The 18545-nt window shown below is 32.9% G+C and overlaps 1 protein-coding gene across 1 annotated transcript; it reads right to left on the reverse strand.

Moving 5' to 3' along the window:
- Window positions 1-1031: 1031 nt before the first annotated feature.
- Window positions 1032-12377, reverse strand: LOC105321167 (protein AF-10). The gene is made up of 16 exons (XM_066073110.1): window positions 12166-12377; window positions 11982-12061; window positions 10887-10941; window positions 10341-10453; window positions 10066-10169; window positions 9548-9641; window positions 8742-8849; window positions 8042-8252; window positions 7122-7398; window positions 6599-6781; window positions 6005-6199; window positions 4728-4816; window positions 4056-4264; window positions 1997-2051; window positions 1656-1714; window positions 1032-1232 (listed from the first exon to the last, which is right to left on the reverse strand). The coding sequence occupies exons 1-16, from the start codon at window positions 12272-12274 to the stop codon at window positions 1131-1133; spliced, it is 2043 nt and encodes a 680-aa protein (XP_065929182.1). The 5' UTR covers window positions 12275-12377; the 3' UTR covers window positions 1032-1130.
- Between the last annotated feature and the right edge of the window lie 6168 nt (window positions 12378-18545).

An 18545-nucleotide genomic window follows, 5' to 3' on the forward strand; every position in this document is an offset into this window, starting at 1 on the left:
ACCTAGACTGCTTTTGCTATCTGAAGTAATTTGAGAAAGTTTTAATAGGGTGGGTTTTTTTTTTTTGGTATCACTAATTGGTCCCTAGTACAAGTTCTAAGTGATTTTGTTATGAAGGAAACTGTCATTCATTAAGTTGGAGTCATTCATATGTTGTTACAGTAAAGTGGTTGACTTATATGTTGTAATGCATTGACTTCAAATTTGTTTGGAGTGTTTTTCTCTTTATCATTAATTGTAATAAATAAACTAAGTATATTTTTTCAGAATGTTGAAAATGAGAAAATCACGTAACACATGTGTAAATATAATTGTACTGCATGACTTAAATTTACATGGAAAAGTTGCACTTATCGAGAGAATAAAATTTCAAATTCATTGTAACGCTATTCATAGACTTAGTTGACTTTAGAGTCGAGACCTATTGTACGTTATCCTGTTAGCTATATATTTAGACAAAATGACATACATATATGTAAAAATTTAACATTATTATACTTCTCTGATAAATACTGAAATCTGATTGGTTAAGACGCAGTTGATAATCCGTTCTATTACTCTCATCGTTAGTAACACACTTGGCAACGGGTAACACAACATATTGTTACATGCGCGTAACTTATGTGCGTACGGTTCGTCATAGAATTCACGTCATTCCTATATAAAAGCAGTAAAGTTTTCTTTAAAATTAAAACATTCAATAATGAATTACATAGTGCATGTTTGGGAGGGCATGAGTTGAAATTGACACCCTGAGAAAACCATTGTCAACCAACGCTTCCCGTCGGTTGACAATGGTTTCCTCTGGGTGTCAATTTCAATTCTTACCCTCCCAAACAGGCACTATTTACATAATGTTTCATTTTTCAGGCTGTGACCTCCGGACAAAATATTTACAAGTCTTATCTTGAAGAAAACCTTATAACTTAGATTGTAATAGCTTTGGGCTCCTTCCCTGGCATGTCTTTATGAACCATGATTTGAAATTGCAGCCATTGATTTTTACGATAAAAAAATCACTAAGTATCATATTTTTGTCAATCTTTTTATTAATATCTTAACATTAGTTCTGTGTATACATATATATATCTAATTTAAAACAAGAGTCAATGGTACAATAAAAGTAGAGTTCAGGTCACATCTGGTTTGCTTTTGTCCGGCGTTGATGATGAGGGGAGGGTGACCTCCATTGATGTGGGCGTACTGTCCATAGCCGACAGAGTATTGGATACCTGCAAGATAGAATATTTGTTGGTCATGTGTGCTTCTGTGTTCAGTAATGGACTATAATTATTTATTCAGGATTACAGCACAATTTTGACCTCCACAATCAATTCATTAGCCTGAAAAATTCATATTTCTGTCATGAAAAAGATACCTTATGTTCAAACACAGCAACTTCCTTTCAATGTATATCTTTACAACTACTAACATTTCATATTTAAAGAGGGAGGGAGGAGGTGTTACTAGTTCTTTAGAACATTATTTTGTTTGTAGTTACATGTTTTACTATTTGTAATAAGAACAAAGAACACGTGGGCATTTAAAGAAAAAAGTTTTTGTGATGATGTATGCTCATGGGTAACTGGTATTCACAACTATATTTCTGGACATTGGAGAGTGGCAAGCTTGAAGGATTATACAGCCATACTTACAGATAAGTTGAGTACTGAAGTCATGGGAGGCAGCGATGAGACACAGGTTACTGCCGGAACTGTGATAAAGAAGAGAAAAATATTTTCATAAATTCATTCCTTACAACAGTATCTTTGATTTCTATCTCTCTCTCTCTCTCTCTTATAATAATCATACTATATTACTGTCACATGTATAATATATAATCTTGATAGAATTAGCTGTGTGTCTTCATTGATATCAATAGAATTTGAGCGATAGAGGCACACGTTCATTTTATGCAATAGATTCTTCTTTTCATTTTCTTTAAAACATGTTTCCTTCGCAGGCATTTCCTTTACCTGGATAGGTGAGATCTTACCTGTGGTAGAGCCTCCTGCCTGTACAGGATTATCAGCTGTTAAACAGGCCACATCCTACAAAAGTACACATCATATATTCACCCGCACAAAACTAACATTGCAATGCACAGAGCTCTCTATATCAAGAACCGGATTACATTTTCCTTAGTCAAGTTTTATTCACCTTAAAAACACTTTGTCCGAAGTAAAAAATATTATTTGTAAAGTAAAATCACCACTGCAGGACCCGACTTATTGTTCAGTAAAAACATATTCATTGTTTGTATAAAAAAAAAAAAAATTCTTTAACCAATTTCAAAATCGAGAAGTTTCTTTGAAACCTTCACTGAAAAGCATTCTAAATCAACTTTCTTAATTCAAACAGTATCAGGTGGGAAAAAAACATCATTCCATCTAGCTAGTGTATCTTCACACAGAGAGTGATAATATATTTTTTATTAGGCCAAAAAAAATTAATGATTTGTTTCTCAGGCACCGCCGCATCAGTAAAATCATCGCCGCATCAAACTTTTTTATCGTTATTTTTCCGGATTTTTTATATCTTATCATTTTCGGTTTTCTCTATTATGGAATCCATGTAAACAAAAGCACAGAACAAATGCTTGTCTCTGTCAGTGAAAAACGTTATTTTATCTGAAACATCTACCCAGTGACCAACCTAGGGGGCTACCTGGGCTAAATACAACTTTATGTAAATATAATTACTCGCTTTGTGGTCGGTAACTTCACCAGAATTTCCTAAGAAAGAGAGGTTGAAGTTGCCCTGTATTCTGAGTTCACGATCGTGAAAATTAACTCCAAATGCAATAAAATGATAATCATCTAATTCAAAAGACATTTTCATAGCCTAAGTTAACCCCTGTTGTGATTAATAACTAGCGACTGTCTTATCTTCAGAGGTTATAAATACGGTTGATGCAACCACATACTGTGCACTGAAAATTACAACCAATGTTTATAACTTTAGGTGCTGATATTACAATTAGTTGGTAACTTGTAATTAATTAATAATTATGCCAAGTTAGTGCTAAAATAATCATGAAACCGTTTGTCTACAGTTATCTTTAACTAAAAAATTCTGTACAACCAACTATATGACGGTTGTAATTGGGTCAAAGGTTTGGACTAATACCTCCAAAATACACCTTAACACATAGACTGATTTTATTTGTCATTTAGCCAACACAATTACGAAACATTTCAGATACAAAATGTATGAATACAAATAATAAATTGAATTAAAAAAATTGGATAAGATTTTAAATTTTTTAGGAGTTGTTTTATTTTTAATTGACTTGCTTCTAATCAAATTCAAATAAAGGTTGAATCTGTGTATAAATGTATTATCATTAGCATTATGCCATTGTCAAAGAATGGAAGTCTACCTGATTTCTCAAATTTCTCCCTATTTTTCTGTGAGGGAGAACTTCAGAAGTGAAGTCTCCCTAAACTAAGTTTGCTCTGGGTTGGTCCCTGTTAACACAACCACTGAAATTTCTTTGTTATCTTTAGAAATTGAAGCCTCTGTGATATTGCATAGAAACAGGAATAAAGGACATTTTATGATGACTTATTTACTTTTCCTTGATTTCTGTCCTCAAGGCACTGAAGATTGATAAGAAAACACCCCCAGATGAATGCTTTATTTAATAAATTTTTATGGCAAATTCAACTAGTAAAATGCCATAAGAAGTCCCCTATTTCAGTTTAGACTTATGTTATTACTGTGGAGGGGAAAGATAGGCCGCAAAATGAAGCAGGTGCATAAACCATTTGTCTTGTTTCTTCATACGTAAAAACTCAACCTTATAAAAGGAAACAGAACAGTTTAAACTAAAAAGAACAAATTAAAACAAATGTTTAAACTTTGCCAATGTATGAGCTTGATGAATATCTGCTAATGAGTACACAAATAAATCATATAATATGGGTTACCGTCATTGTAAATTTTGTCTTTTAAAAAAAAAAAAAAAAAAAAAAAAAAAAAAACCTGCCTGCCTCATCAAAATTTCAAAATTTTGGCCCGAGAAACTAATGATTAATTTTTTTTTGCCTTACCTGCATCAAAGATGGCTCCACAGTTTTTCCATCAGTGGGTTTGTCCGAGGAGAGGAATGAGTCCGGGTGGAGGGGGGAGGAGAACGGGATAGACAGCCTGGCATTGACCGCCAGTAAGTGATCCCGCCGTGTGGCCAGCGACTTGATGTGACCCTCCAGTCGATGGTTCTCTGATTTCAGCTGATGCAGACAATGAAGAAGGGAGGCAACTGAAGTAATAAAAAAAAAAAAGAATATATGAATTACTTGAAGACTTTTTCATGACCTGACTTTTTATCTATTAGACCAATATTATGATCAGAAGAAAAATATTCCAATCTGACATCTTTTTTTAAACTATTCTTTTAAGATTTGTAATAAACATGTTGAAAATAATTTAGCAATCTAAATGCATGCAGATCACAGCTTTCACATCACTCCTAGTGAAGTTTAAACATATATGCAATACATGTAAAGGAAAAATCTTCTTTTTGATCACGTTTTAAGTGGATGTATTAAATGTTAGCAAATTTGTAAGATGGATAACAAAACTACTAAAAATAATTGTCAGATCTGCAACCAAGTTACAATTTTCCGGTATTTTTAAACTTCATACCCTTATCTTATCTATTGTTATATATATTTTCTTCCTGCTTTCATAACATGAGAGATAAAAACAGTAGGTTCACATACTGTCAAAATGTTCGCCTTGCTTCATCAGGAACTGTGAGCCCTGTTCCCATTGTCTCTCCAACAGCTGTTCCAAGGATGTCGGAAACTCCCTGTAAACACATGTACATTTACAATTATAACATGCCTGGATCCCCAAATTCTAACTGTTTGTAATCAAAATTAGAGTATTATTATAGAATATATTGAGATTTTCTTGCTTGTAGAAAAATTTAAGTTATCAGACTTTGAATTTAGTGAAGCAACTTCGATTACATCAGAGGTGTTCCGAGTTTAAAAACGAGGGAAATCAAATGCTGTTGGTGAATAGTTTTGATGGCTATTCAACTTGGGTGAATAGCACATTAATTTATTTCACAATTAGATAGAATAGCTTGTTTATCCATTGTAATTTTACATAGACAAGAATAGAATTCCTGGGTCCCCCGCCGGTCAAGCAGTATACTATTATCGAGTCTATCGACCAATGCTGATTTTCGAACTTGACCAAGGTATTAGTAGCATAAACATTTGGTATAAATTTAATGAAAATCCGTCAAAATTTGTAGGCATGAGAGCGCTTACAAGGTCAATTTTTGGATAAAACGGAGTCATTATTGTGGTCAGAGTCCCATAACTCCAGCAAAAAGTATCGACCAATGCTAATTTTCGAACTTGACCAAGGTAATAGGTGTATAAACATTTGGTATAAATTTAATGAAAATCCGTCAAAATTTGTAGGCATGAGAGCGCTTACAAGGTCAATTTTTGGATAAAACAGAGTCATTATTGTGGTCAAAGTCCCATAACTCCAACAAAAAGTATCGACCAATGCTGATTTTTGAACTTGACCAAGGTATTAGTGGTATAAACATTTGGTATAAATTTAATGAAAATCCGTCAAAATTTGTAGGCATGAGAGCGCTTACAAAAAAGTGTGACGGACGGACCCACGGACACAAGGACCCACGGACACAAGGACCCACGGACACACGGATGGACGGAAGCCCGGCATTTCTATGTCCCTGCTCCGCGTTGCGGCGGGGGACAAAAATAGTCCCACAGGTATAATAAATCAATATGTGTAATATATACATCTAATAATTATATTAAAATTCTCATCATCAATTATGAAATAAAGGGCTTAAAACTGGCCAAAGTTAAATTTGATGGAGGATAGAAGGGGAAACAGTACATTTACACTCTTAGTCTTTCCTCGTCTAATGACGTTACATGTAAAATACACTAGGAATTTCGAAATAGAATTTTATATTCAACTTTTTAATGAAATGGTACCCTACCCATTAGGTGGTTCCTTCTGTGGTGACTGCTGACTAGGAAATATCTTGGGTGGTCCACAGGCCCCTTCTGTGAGATCATTACATGACCCGAGGCCAGAGCCCGAGTTGTTTTGAGTAAATGAGAAAGTGAGGGGTCCTGGAACTCCGATACTCTGAAAATGTGGGCTGCCTCCAAACACAGAGAAACTGTTTAAACTGCAACACAAGATATACATGAAGTTACAACATAAATAGATCTAATAAGACTTCATCAAAACATGGCAATATTTTTATTAATGGAAACTCTTTAGATTCATTAATCTATGAATACTATGTCCAGAAAAATTTTTCTCTCAGGCATAGTAAAGAAGAAAATTTGTTAATTGCATGTCAAATTCAACACAACGACTTTTCATTTATCATTTACAGTCAAAAATAGGATTTTCAGAATCGGCCAACATGGAAGTTATGAGATCCTTTAAAACTCTTAATCTGGGTCAGATGTAGTCAGACCTGGCTTCTTTCATCAATATTACCCTTCTACAACACAAGTTGTCAGTTTCGAACATATATCTGGGAGATTTCTGTCCAAAAGACTCCGTTAGTACAATTTACCTGACATTATTCGAGTTGGTCCCAATACTGGGAGTCGTCAGCTCCGGTTTTCTGCGGACTTTCCGGGATCCGGTAGGGGATGTGTCCTTACTCTCTGTAGAACCATTCCTGCTGAGTTTCTTGTTACCCAAGGTGTTCAGCTGTTTTGTTCTTTTCATCTTTTTCTCAAATTTCTCTTGGGATCTAGCAAATCAATTTTTCAAACAAAATCTTATTAATCAATTCTTCTCGACTATAGGGTTGACATACATGTACAAAGAGCTGCTATTGAGCATATGATATAAACTGTGCATAAAGAAACAAATCTATACACAATCAAATATAAAGAAAAATTGTACAATAAGGAAGTAAAAATTTTACATATACAACATCTGTTGATCCCATCTACCGGTAACCTCTGATCAAATCATGATACATATTGTTTGCCACACACACTGAGCATTTTAAATGCATTACTCAGAAAAAACTATCAGAACATCATATTTCCTTGAAAAAAGAATTTTAGCAACAGATGTATACTTACTTCGACCTTGACCTCTTAGCCGCTTGGTCGATTTCGTTATCGCTCTGTGAGGCAGTTCGCCCTAGCGAGGATATCTTGTTCGTGGATCCAGTCATGAAACTGTCTAACGATCCGGTGAAGCTTCCACTCAACGCCTCACCGCTCAGACCAGCCGAGGGTGAAAACATTGGTCCCGCCTCACTGGCTAATCTCAGATCTGCACTTTGTACTGAATACAGGCTTCCTGATGACACTGATCGGTGCAAAGCATGATTATCATTAAGAGAGGGCTGAGACACTGAAAAACAAAAATCAAAGAAAATGAACGAAATGGAAATATCTTGATTCATTTGGTATACTATAACTTGAGTGCAAATTTCATTTTCAGGAAGGGTCGACACACTGTAAAATATATAAATTAAAAAAAAATTGGACACAAATATCCCGTGCTAGTCAATTTCATGAGTGCAAATGAAATTTCAAAGAACTGATGTCATTACTATCTTTGTCAAAAATTTATACACATATGCCAATAATTAGCAAAGGTGCAATGTGTCAAAAACAGAAGCAGCTTTGGAAGATATTCTCACTGTGTAATGATGTGACTCTGATCAATACAATGTATGCATGTAATATACATTCATCTGTAACTGTACTATTGTGACTTTATTTAAAATATTTATTGATATTTCACAGAAAAATATTATATTAAATTTGTATGTTCATGTTCATGAATTGGTGAATGTTCCCGATTTATTCCTTATAGTTATTGGTTACTTGGCCCTCATTTGAATCTGCAAGGAGTGAGGGAACCTTCTTCTGATCACCTTTAAATCTACAGTTGTTGGAAATTTCCATATTGGTTTGTACATGCAACTCACTGAAGAACCCCACTCCAGTTAATGGAGATTCCCCTAATCTATTTTTATCACATGACATACTTGGGAAACTCCTGTTTTCGTTGTCCTCTTCCTCCTGGTTTGGGGACTCGGTGGGGCTGATGGTGGAGGTTTCTGACAGGGTGGACGTCCCTATCCCACTGCTGGCGTTAGACAAGGGGGGAGTGGCGGGCTGCTTCTCTTTGTCTTGACCCCCCAACAGCTGGTTCTGTGCAGGGTTGTAACTCTCTTTGTTTTCTGCCTTGTTCCCTCTCTGCAAAATCAAGCAATATTAAATTGCCGAAAATACCTGAAAAAATAAAGATAAATTCTATTTTGCATTACGCAAAATAGAATTTATCTTTATTTTTTTCAGGTCAGTATTTTTCATATATTATTTGGCAGACTGGTACCCAGTTCTTTATTATTTTAATAGCAAGATTTGAAAAGGGGAATAATAATACATTTTTTTAAGGGGGGGGGGGTCTTTTAAAAGTGGTTTTTTTTTTTTTACATGCAACCAAAAGAATCAATGCTGCAGTATTTTGCACGATGCTGCAGTGCTTAATAAACGAATTAAAGTTATTTTTATAGCCCCAAATAAATATTTTTTTTTTTAAGAAAGTGATGATGTAAATATTTCAGTTATTTTCAACTTTGTCTTTGCGAGGTCTATAAAAACATCAACAGAATTTTACACTGATGTCAGTGATACACCAATGTAATTATTCTGATTGTACATATATATAATAGGAAGACCCACCTTAAACATTCGAGTATCTGTGGTCAAAGTATTCCCCTTCTCTGGACTAGCATTGTCTGCAGGGATTGGCTTAAAAGCTGGAATTTGTTTTATGTTGGCATCCCTCTTCTACAATCATCAAAAGTGATCGGTGCAGAGACATTCAAATGTAGAGATCAATAACAAACTCCTTCAATTTTAAATAGTATTAAAACAGCTATGTTCTAGAATATCTAACAGACATTTTCAGATATCAGTGGTTAACTCCTTTATAATCCAGATTATTAATTAGTACAAATTGTAGATACATGTAAATTTTAGATACATGTAAATTCTAGATACATGTAAATTCTAGATACAGTAAAACACGCTTATAACGAAGTCCCAGGGACGGCCAATTTAACTTCGTTATAAACGTAATTCGTTATATTCGTCAAGTTTTCAACATGAAATAGAGACTTGGGGAATGAAATTCACTTCGCTGTAAGCGTCAATTCATTATAAGCGTGTTCGCTATAACCGTGTTTTACTGTACATGTAAATTTTTGATACATGTAAATTTTAGATACATGTAAATTCTTGATACATGTAATTTTTAGATACATGTAATTCTAGATACATATAAATTTTTGATACATGTAAATTTTAGTTACATGTAAATTCTAGATACATGTAAATTTTAGATACATGTAAATTCTAGATACATGTAAATTTTTGATACATGTAAAATTTAGATACATGTAAATTTTAGATACATGTAAATTCTAGATTACATGTAAATTCAAGATACATGTAAATTTTAGATACATGTAAATTCAGTGACCTACCAGCTTCTTGTAGTGGTGGACACAATAGCCACAGTACTTGACATTGTCGCCATAATTACCCGCCTCTTCGCAGAGAAGTCCTTGCGCCTGAGCACTGAAGAAAAAAATTAAAAATTATTTTTAGATTTCTAATTCTCCGTCAACCCAGGAAAGGAGGGAGGATAAAAATCACTAGATTGGTCTTGCAGTCCAGGTGAACTCAAAGTTTGTGTGACGGGTTCAATATACAATGGATATTCAACAATCCTAACATAAGTTGAGAGTTCTAAGGGTTCGTACATTTAAGGTATTGTAGGTATCTCCACGGATTATTTACATGTATCGGATGGACAAATGTATTTGCCACATAAATATATTATTTTGCGAACCAGATATACTTATTGAAATTTGCAAATAATGATGAAACTTTCTTACAAGAGGAGAAGGATATTTTCCATCCTTTATTGGCAGCCATCACTTACATTTTATCATTTAAATTTTAATGGAAATAACCCCCAAATCTACAGAAATTGACCTACCAAGTAACATGGAAATTCATCTTACAACCATTTCTGTTACACTGCATACAGGCTCCAGAATTGGATCTCGTTGCTCGTCCATTTTCTTCACAAATATAACACACCTGAAAAATACCAATACAATCCTTAAGATGAAGATTCATAAAATTAGAGTTACACAAATGAAACTAAAAGCATCTGGAAAATAATGCTGGGTAATAGTTTCATAAAACTGCAGTGAATTTTACATTTAATACTTGAAATTATTGATAAAATTTGCTTTTTTTTTTTATTACCTTATTAAATCTCTCTGGTGGAACATTCTTTAACACAATTGGTTCCATTGTCTGAACGTTAGCAAACCACGCTTCAGGGATAAACAGTGCACAAACCACGTGGCACCAAGCAACTAAAAGAAGATAGCTTTAGAAGTCATAACGAATTGTCACAATTTTAGATTTTTCACTTTAAATAATAAATCTAGCTGTATTTTATCTAGTGTGTACATAAAATATTATTTAGCAGACAATGATTTTCATAAGATTAGGCCCATTTTTTGATGCACCTAATATATGTTTGACATTTGGTGATGTACTTGATTTAGCCAAAAAGATTAATAGAATACACACCTAAATGCAATTTTTACAGTTACAGGGATAGGAGAAATACACAAGTCATCACTTCGAAAATGTTGAAATTACAATAAAATTTGACCTAGAATTATCTACATTCCTGGCATGCCATTACAAAGTGTGTACTCATCTATCAGGGCCAACCTAAATCCACTGTCCATAAATCCCATTCTATTACATGTACATCAAATTAATTTGACTAATACATACCACCTGTGTCTGTTCGCTTCAGAGCACCATCCCTTTGGGGACACAACTCGCACTTCTGAAATTGGATAGAATGTTCTATCGTTGAAATGAAAGATGTCTACTGACTGGTTTAATGATAGAATTCGTCCCATATTCTCGCTTTGTAGCATATATATAAAAAAAAAATGCACTGTATCTCGCCTAAATTTTCATATGATTGGTCCCAAATACCTATAATTATGATCTTTTATGATCCCATTTTAAGAATGATTAATTGTTTTTGCAATGAAATCACTGCCACTTTTAACAGCATGTTTGAATGATGATGTTACGGCCGCCATGTTAATAATAAAATCGAAGATATTCTGAGTGTAATTTCCGACAAATTGGCAGGCAAATTTAAATGTGTTTATTAACAAAATGCTTTGTTACGAATCATAAAATGGATATTTTGAGGACTTAACTACATATGCATGTTCCAAAAGGTTTGTAATACATTAAAATGTGTTTTTTACTCATGCAGATTATTTTTAACTGTCTTAAAATCGAAGTGAAGCAGACCCGCTTCATGACTTTTACATTGCAAGTATATGGCACAAATTCTTACTGTGACCCAAGCGTAGCCTGGTCATGGTAAGATTATTCTCTCTATTCTGAAATATACAGCGATTAAAGATGCCACAGTATTTTACCCAATAATTCTGAGTAATATTTGTATAACATGTATAATTAAAGCATATATATATAAAATAAATCTGGACCAGATGATTATAGATTCAAATTAAATTTTGAAAATTAAGTTTCGTCACTGTTCAGATTCATGACAAGTCTGATAGAACATCACAAACAATATCAAGCATAATTTAAATCATCATTTTCATAAGGTCATTAATCTAAATCAATTAACATAATGCCAAGTAAAATGAAGAAATTCATATTCTATATCAGTAAACTAATGACAAACGTTACAATTGTTTCTGTCTTATGTGATTAAAATAAGATTAATTCAATGTCCATCTGATCGAGATGACAATCTTCTCTGGCGCTAAGTTACTCAGGGATGTTTACGCAGAAAAACGTGCATCGGTTTAATTTCAAAATGGCCGCGAAACTTACAACTCTCGCCGATCGCTCCTGTGATTCGCACTTTCTGCAATACCAAGGTCCTTTCGGCACGTGAACAATCCCGTAACAAGCTGTTAAAAGTAAAAATATTACGCATAAATAAGATAAAAGGCGATCGCGGTTGTCATAATGTTGTTTACAACATATTTACATTGCATCCCCCCCCCCCACGTACCTTGATGAACAGCTACGTTACACCCCTGACCGTCGCAGTAAACTAGCGGGTTTTCAGCCCACCCTCTTTCGTCTGAACAAACACAACAACCGCCGAGCATCTCCTTCATCGTGGAAACATTCAAGGAATTAACCCTTGAAAACGAAAGACTATCATTGTTTTGCCGACATATTTACCATGTTCCAGCGGAAAGGGTCATGACGCATGCGCAGGAAAAAATAAACACGGTGCCTCATTAAATCGATCCTTGTGAAATTTAGCGGTTTAGTAAATAAATTTTAAAATCTTCATAAGCCTTTAAATCAGATCAGATAGACGACGTTCATATATACATACAGTACATGTATAATAATTAGAAGGATCAAAGAATAGGACCTGGTGATATTTTTCTGCGAAATTAAGTTAATGTCTTAAAATGAGTATTCAGCGGATCCTGCATATGATAAGATTGGTTAAAATGTGTATTAATACGACGTCGAATTTCCTTTTTAAAAAGCAACAACACCGTTGAACAAATATATTTTTATATTTAAGTAATCTTATAATAATCTGTTTAATTACATATCATTTACAGCGGATCGGGGGAGGGGGGCTCTGAACCATGTAGGAGATAGTAAACTTACCGAAAATAGGTCTCGTCGCCCCCCCTCCCCCCCCCCCCCCCCCCCCCCCCCGCCGTGGAAAAATTTTCTGGAAAAAAAAATGAGAACTTAAATCAGGGTTGCAATATTTAACAAAGTAAAGTTTAAAATTAATCAAATTAATGTCAGTTAATTATAAATATTTCATATGTTTGGTAACTCATTGCTATTTCTATCCTTTAGAATTAAATTAAATTAAATTACTTTCCATTCAACATCAAACTTATACCAGTAGTTTGGACACATGCACAAGAGATTATAAATTACATCGATATGTTAAGAGTTCTTACAAATTTTTTTTCATTGATTGTATATTAGGAATAAGGAATCATTCTTTGAGTATTATGAGGTGATAATTTTGGTCGGGGCGTGATCAAATGCAATAAAGCCCGAAGGGCTTTATGATAGATTTGATCACGCCCGACCGAAATTATCACCTCATAATATTCAAAGAATGATTCCTTATTACTTATATTTATATAATTTTAGGCCATCGTACGATTAAATCTTTAAATATAAATAAGCAAACCCTGCCGGCGCCTCAATTTGGCGTCATATGTATTATTGGTTATATAGTACAAAATCGATACGTAATGTTATCACAGACAAAGACACTGGATAATGTAAATGTATGGGCATCTCCTTTATTCGGTTTAAAGAAACCGTGCCATTGACAAGTAATTTTATCTACCTGTATTCTGTAATTTGTTACATGATAATCACCCCCCCCCACACACACACACACACACACACCTACACATGCACACAAACTTTTAATTTTGGAGGGGGGAAGGGTGTCCCACGTTAACGATGTGAAAGGTAACAATTATCATTTTCTCTGAATTCTTATTCAGGAAACAAACTGGTTTTAAGGTGGCTCACTACACCTTGAAATATTTACTCAAATCAGCAGAAAATTACTTCATTGTGATATATATCATAATGGATAAGAATTATTTCAGTCAAATAGGTAAAAAATGTGCAATTTTGGATGAAAAATTACATTTTCGAAAATTTAATTCAGTAAACATGAACAAAAGCTCCAGGCGGATTCGAACTCAAGATCTTCGGTTCAGAAACCCATTCCTTTAACCACTGACCTTGTACGATATGCAACCTTATCGAACGATTTAAACAGTTTAACAAAACATTTAAATCGCAATCTTGTCACCGGTAGTGTCATGAAAAGTATAAGAGTCATATGAAACGATTTTTAACACTATGATTTTCTTTCATAAATATAAAGCTTGGTTTAAACAAATGTTAAAATACGTGATGCAAGACTGAGAAATAACCGTGAAAACTGAGCACCTGAAAAAATTCTTCCCCGCTTATCGTTCTTGATTTCGTGGATTTATGACGTCACACAGACCCACCGATGTAAACAATGCATCAAAACAAGTGTAATTTTACAGTAGTTTATCGATTAAATTTAGTAATTTTTGCATATATGAACGTGTCATTCTATTCAAATGAGATCATTTGATTTCGTAGTAGCCTACAGATGACTTAGTTTTAATTGGTCGTTATAATGAATAAATCTAATATCAGCTTCTCACCAGAGTAAAATCATGACGAAGATCCCGTACTGCATGCTGCAGTGGGAATTTAACGAAAGAAATTCTCCAACATTAACAGCTGATTAATGAATTATCCTTATCCTTTTGAAATAGAAACATCATTTTCTTCTTCGGTACGTATAATGATTGAGCTACATTTAAAGGGAATTAAAGCATTTTAATTGATTCGATTTATTTTGTCACATAAAAAAGTATAAGGCAGGCCAATGAAAATGAGGCATTGTGTACATACATGTAGTTTGTATTTTAGAGCTGCTGTAAAATGCCGCAAAATTATTCTTAAATTTTATTTTGAAATAATATAATTTTCTGACTTATTGATATATACATGTAGTAATATCTTTAGAAAATACTTTGTGTACACGTGTATATATTAACGTTTTATTAAATCAGATCGCGGAAATATGGCATTTAAGGATTTAGAAATGTATCGGTAAAATAAATCGGTTGTTTGATAAAAATAGTTGTGAACGAATGTGAAGATAATCAACAGATTTTTATTAAGAACAAGCATCAACAATGATAAAAAAACGAAAGAAAAAATTGCGGAAGAAAGTGAGATAGAAGGGATCTGTGAGTAAACACCGCATATACACGTTGTAAAATCAAAACACTGCACATACAACTACACGTTTCAAAAACAAAACATTTGAAGAAATTTTTCTTAGACTGAAAATAATTAAATGGTAACATATTTGTGAATTTGAAAGCGAAACAAACAATATAATCGTGAATCGAATGAGGCACCACGAGTTGTTTATAGAAAAAAAAATCTTAATGAAATTGCATGAACGTGCAAATGGGAAAAAACGATCAGTTTTTTTGAATTTGTCAATTTCATTAAAAAGATCGAAATAAAACATATATACATGCATATATTAAAATTATATTATACTTGCATGTGGATCTATGAAGAAAATCATTCATTCTCCGTGCAGTCTCGAAACTGAATATGTGCACGCTATTAAATATAAACGCACACGATTTCATTTCTTGAGAGAACAAATACTGACGTGGTTGATTATTGTATAATTATAAAACTTTTTATGTAAAATAGTATTTTTTTCTTTTAAAATGCTGCAAAATGACATGGATATTTCTATTCACAACATAGCTTTATATGGCTATTGGGTCTTACTGACGTCATAAGCAAGGGAGGTAAGCCGCGTAAGTCAATGTTCCTTTTCCCGATTAAGTGATTTTGATCAACTGTGGCGCTCACATTTTGCATAAAATATTCAAAAAACAATGTCAGTCTTATTAAATAGGCACTTATGAACTCATTCCCGTATATAACTCAATATGGTTAGGATATCCTTCTGAGAATTTATGAAAGAGTTATCTTTCGTCCTTGCTTTAAAAAATGCAAATATATAAACAGCACTTCAAGGAATATATATTATCATTATACTATTAAAGTTTGAAAAAAATGAATAAAACGCATAAATATTTATAAAATATATTATATCAAAAACGAATGTTATTCCTTTCAGATAAAAGAAAAAAATAAATATAACATGTAGCGTATTGTGATAAAACCACAATTAATTTTAAAATACAAGTTGGTGCACACTTTATGTAAATCTCATATCAAATAAACTTTATGAATTAAAGAGATTTCTAATAAAAAAAATTCAGGTTGATTACTTTATCAATGCTTGTTTTAGATTTATTTATTAATTTTTTTTTTTAGGGGGGGGGGGGGGGGTCGTGTGTATGTACATCGTTTTTTATGCATTTGCTACCTATAATTTATGTATTATACACACATAAGAAAAATACGGCATCGAATCATTTGTTTAAGGTGGTAAAAGCTTAAAACGGTTCAAATGACATTTAACTGTAGATGAATCGGAATACTATATCTCTATTTTCAAATTATGACCATCGTTTAAAAATTATCAAATTGTACAACTGTACTATTGGCCATAGAATGCATTTTAGAGATAAAATGTAGAGTCGTAAAATGCTTGTTGGTTTCAAATTTTATGATTTTCAGATCAAAAGCTGATTATTTTTTTCAACCACGCTACGCAGTCAGACAACAAGAAAAGAAATGTATACAATATTATTTAGATAATTAATTAAAGCTGTTGTTAATTTTATTGTTCATTTTTTGAAAAGACAGAAAATAAGGGTGATTTTAAATAAAAACTTTATATAAATTTGAGTTGTTAAATAAATGAAGAATCATGGAAAATCAAAATGTTACAAACACCAGCTAGATAGGATTTTTGAAAATGGTCGTTTCAAAAGACTACAACTTAACTTGAGCCTATAAAACTATTTGATTTAATTTCATCTTAATTACTTAAAGTAAAACAGTTTATTAATTTGAAAGATAAACAAAAATCATTTCGGATTTTAAACTGTGAAGAATTACACATATTAAACTCTCTTGGTAAATGTTTACAGAAGACATTGCCTTATACAATTTATGTTTTATAAATTACAGTTTCTCTTCATGGTAACAAGTCATTTAAGATTTGTATGTATGCTGGCATATGTATATATGAATTTTACATGTATTTATAAATATATATTCATATGAAGCATATAGATAAAGATACATATATGCATATACAAATGTTTAAGGTTGTCTCCATTCAATCATACAACTGCATGTGTATATCCATTTGGTATATATGTGTTTATTGAGCATTTCCTTAAAATTTCATTGAAAAATAAAGAAAACATATCTTAAAATAATAACAAGAAACAGAGCGTTTTGTTTTTTATTGAATAAAATATTTAATGTTCCGATCAGAAACAATTCTTTAAGTTATCAAATTTTTCTCTCCATTAAAACATCGGTATTCTTCTTCGTTTTCTAGCGCTAGCATGCTTCAATGTAAAAAAAGAAAAGAAAAGAAAAGTGGAATAAATGTATAGTAAGCAAAATAAATACAATACATTAATCAAAGTACTGAGGAACTGACGGGAGTTGATTTTGTCGATGTTTAATTATTTTAAAATCAATGATATGTTATTTTGCATGACAAGTACATGTAGTTTCTATTTTGTATTTGAATTACGCACATTTTTATAATATGAATTTTTGGATTTTTCTCGACAAGAATGTCGAGAAACCCCCATGCATATGAATCATGTTAAACAATATTTAAAGATAAAATTAATTCAATCAAACTATGTATCAGTAATAGAAATATTTCTCGAAAATTGTATGGATCCAAGCAATATTGAACTCTAGTCTCGTTCAACCAAACGCTCGGCTGACACCGTAAATCTCCGACAAGCAATAGAGACTCTCTGCTTGTCGGAGATTTACGGAGACAGCCGAGCGTCGAGTTGAGCGAGACTATATTGAACTCTGGCGTAGGAATACATACGACTACAAAAATATCTAAATTGTTCGTACCATTTAAAATCTGACTATTTTCAAGGTATTTATAAATAAGTTTCCTTGAAAAACAATGCTTTAGCTTACATTACATCGAATTTATCAATTATTTTCAAGAACTAAGTCTTGTCAGCAGCGATGATTTGTGCTGAGGTCCAAACATTGTTTCACTTTCGGTTTGTCCGAGTAACTGCATAGGAGAGTTGATTAAAATCAACTCCCAAAAATAGAAATGGCATTTATTTTTCCAACATGCATTTTAATGAGACATGTTAATTATCGTTTGTTTGTATTAATTTATCATAGGTACTAGAGCACGTGTTATTAATATATGTTTTGGGTTTCTATATTTGAACCTGTAGCCATTGGCTACTATTTATAGCATATAACCTGTATAGAACAGGTAATCAGATTCAGCGCGATCTTCACTCATGCGAGGGATTTTTTTTTTTTTGCCTCACTTACACTATCCCCACCCCACCCATCCACTTATCATTTCAGTGACATCTAAAAATCAAAGGACTGGGCATGATAAAATGTAATTTTCTTTATTTCAGAAAGAAAGTTTACAGAATCTTTATATGTATTTGTACGTGTAAATAAATGCGGCAAATAAGCGCTTCCTTCACTAATCACATGTTTTGTTATCGTTGTAAATAATTTATGTTCGGTTGAGTGAAACGAATAAGGGTACGCAACCCAGAAAAAATGCCCTTTCCGTAGTTAATTTTTTGTCTTGTTAGATAACAATCACTTTTCCACCATTTTTCATAACAAGTATATTTGAAGTACTATGAT

This window comes from Magallana gigas, chromosome 10 (assembly GCF_963853765.1).
Source record: "Magallana gigas chromosome 10, xbMagGiga1.1, whole genome shotgun sequence".
NCBI classification, from domain to species: Eukaryota; Metazoa; Mollusca; class Bivalvia; order Ostreida; family Ostreidae; genus Magallana; species Magallana gigas.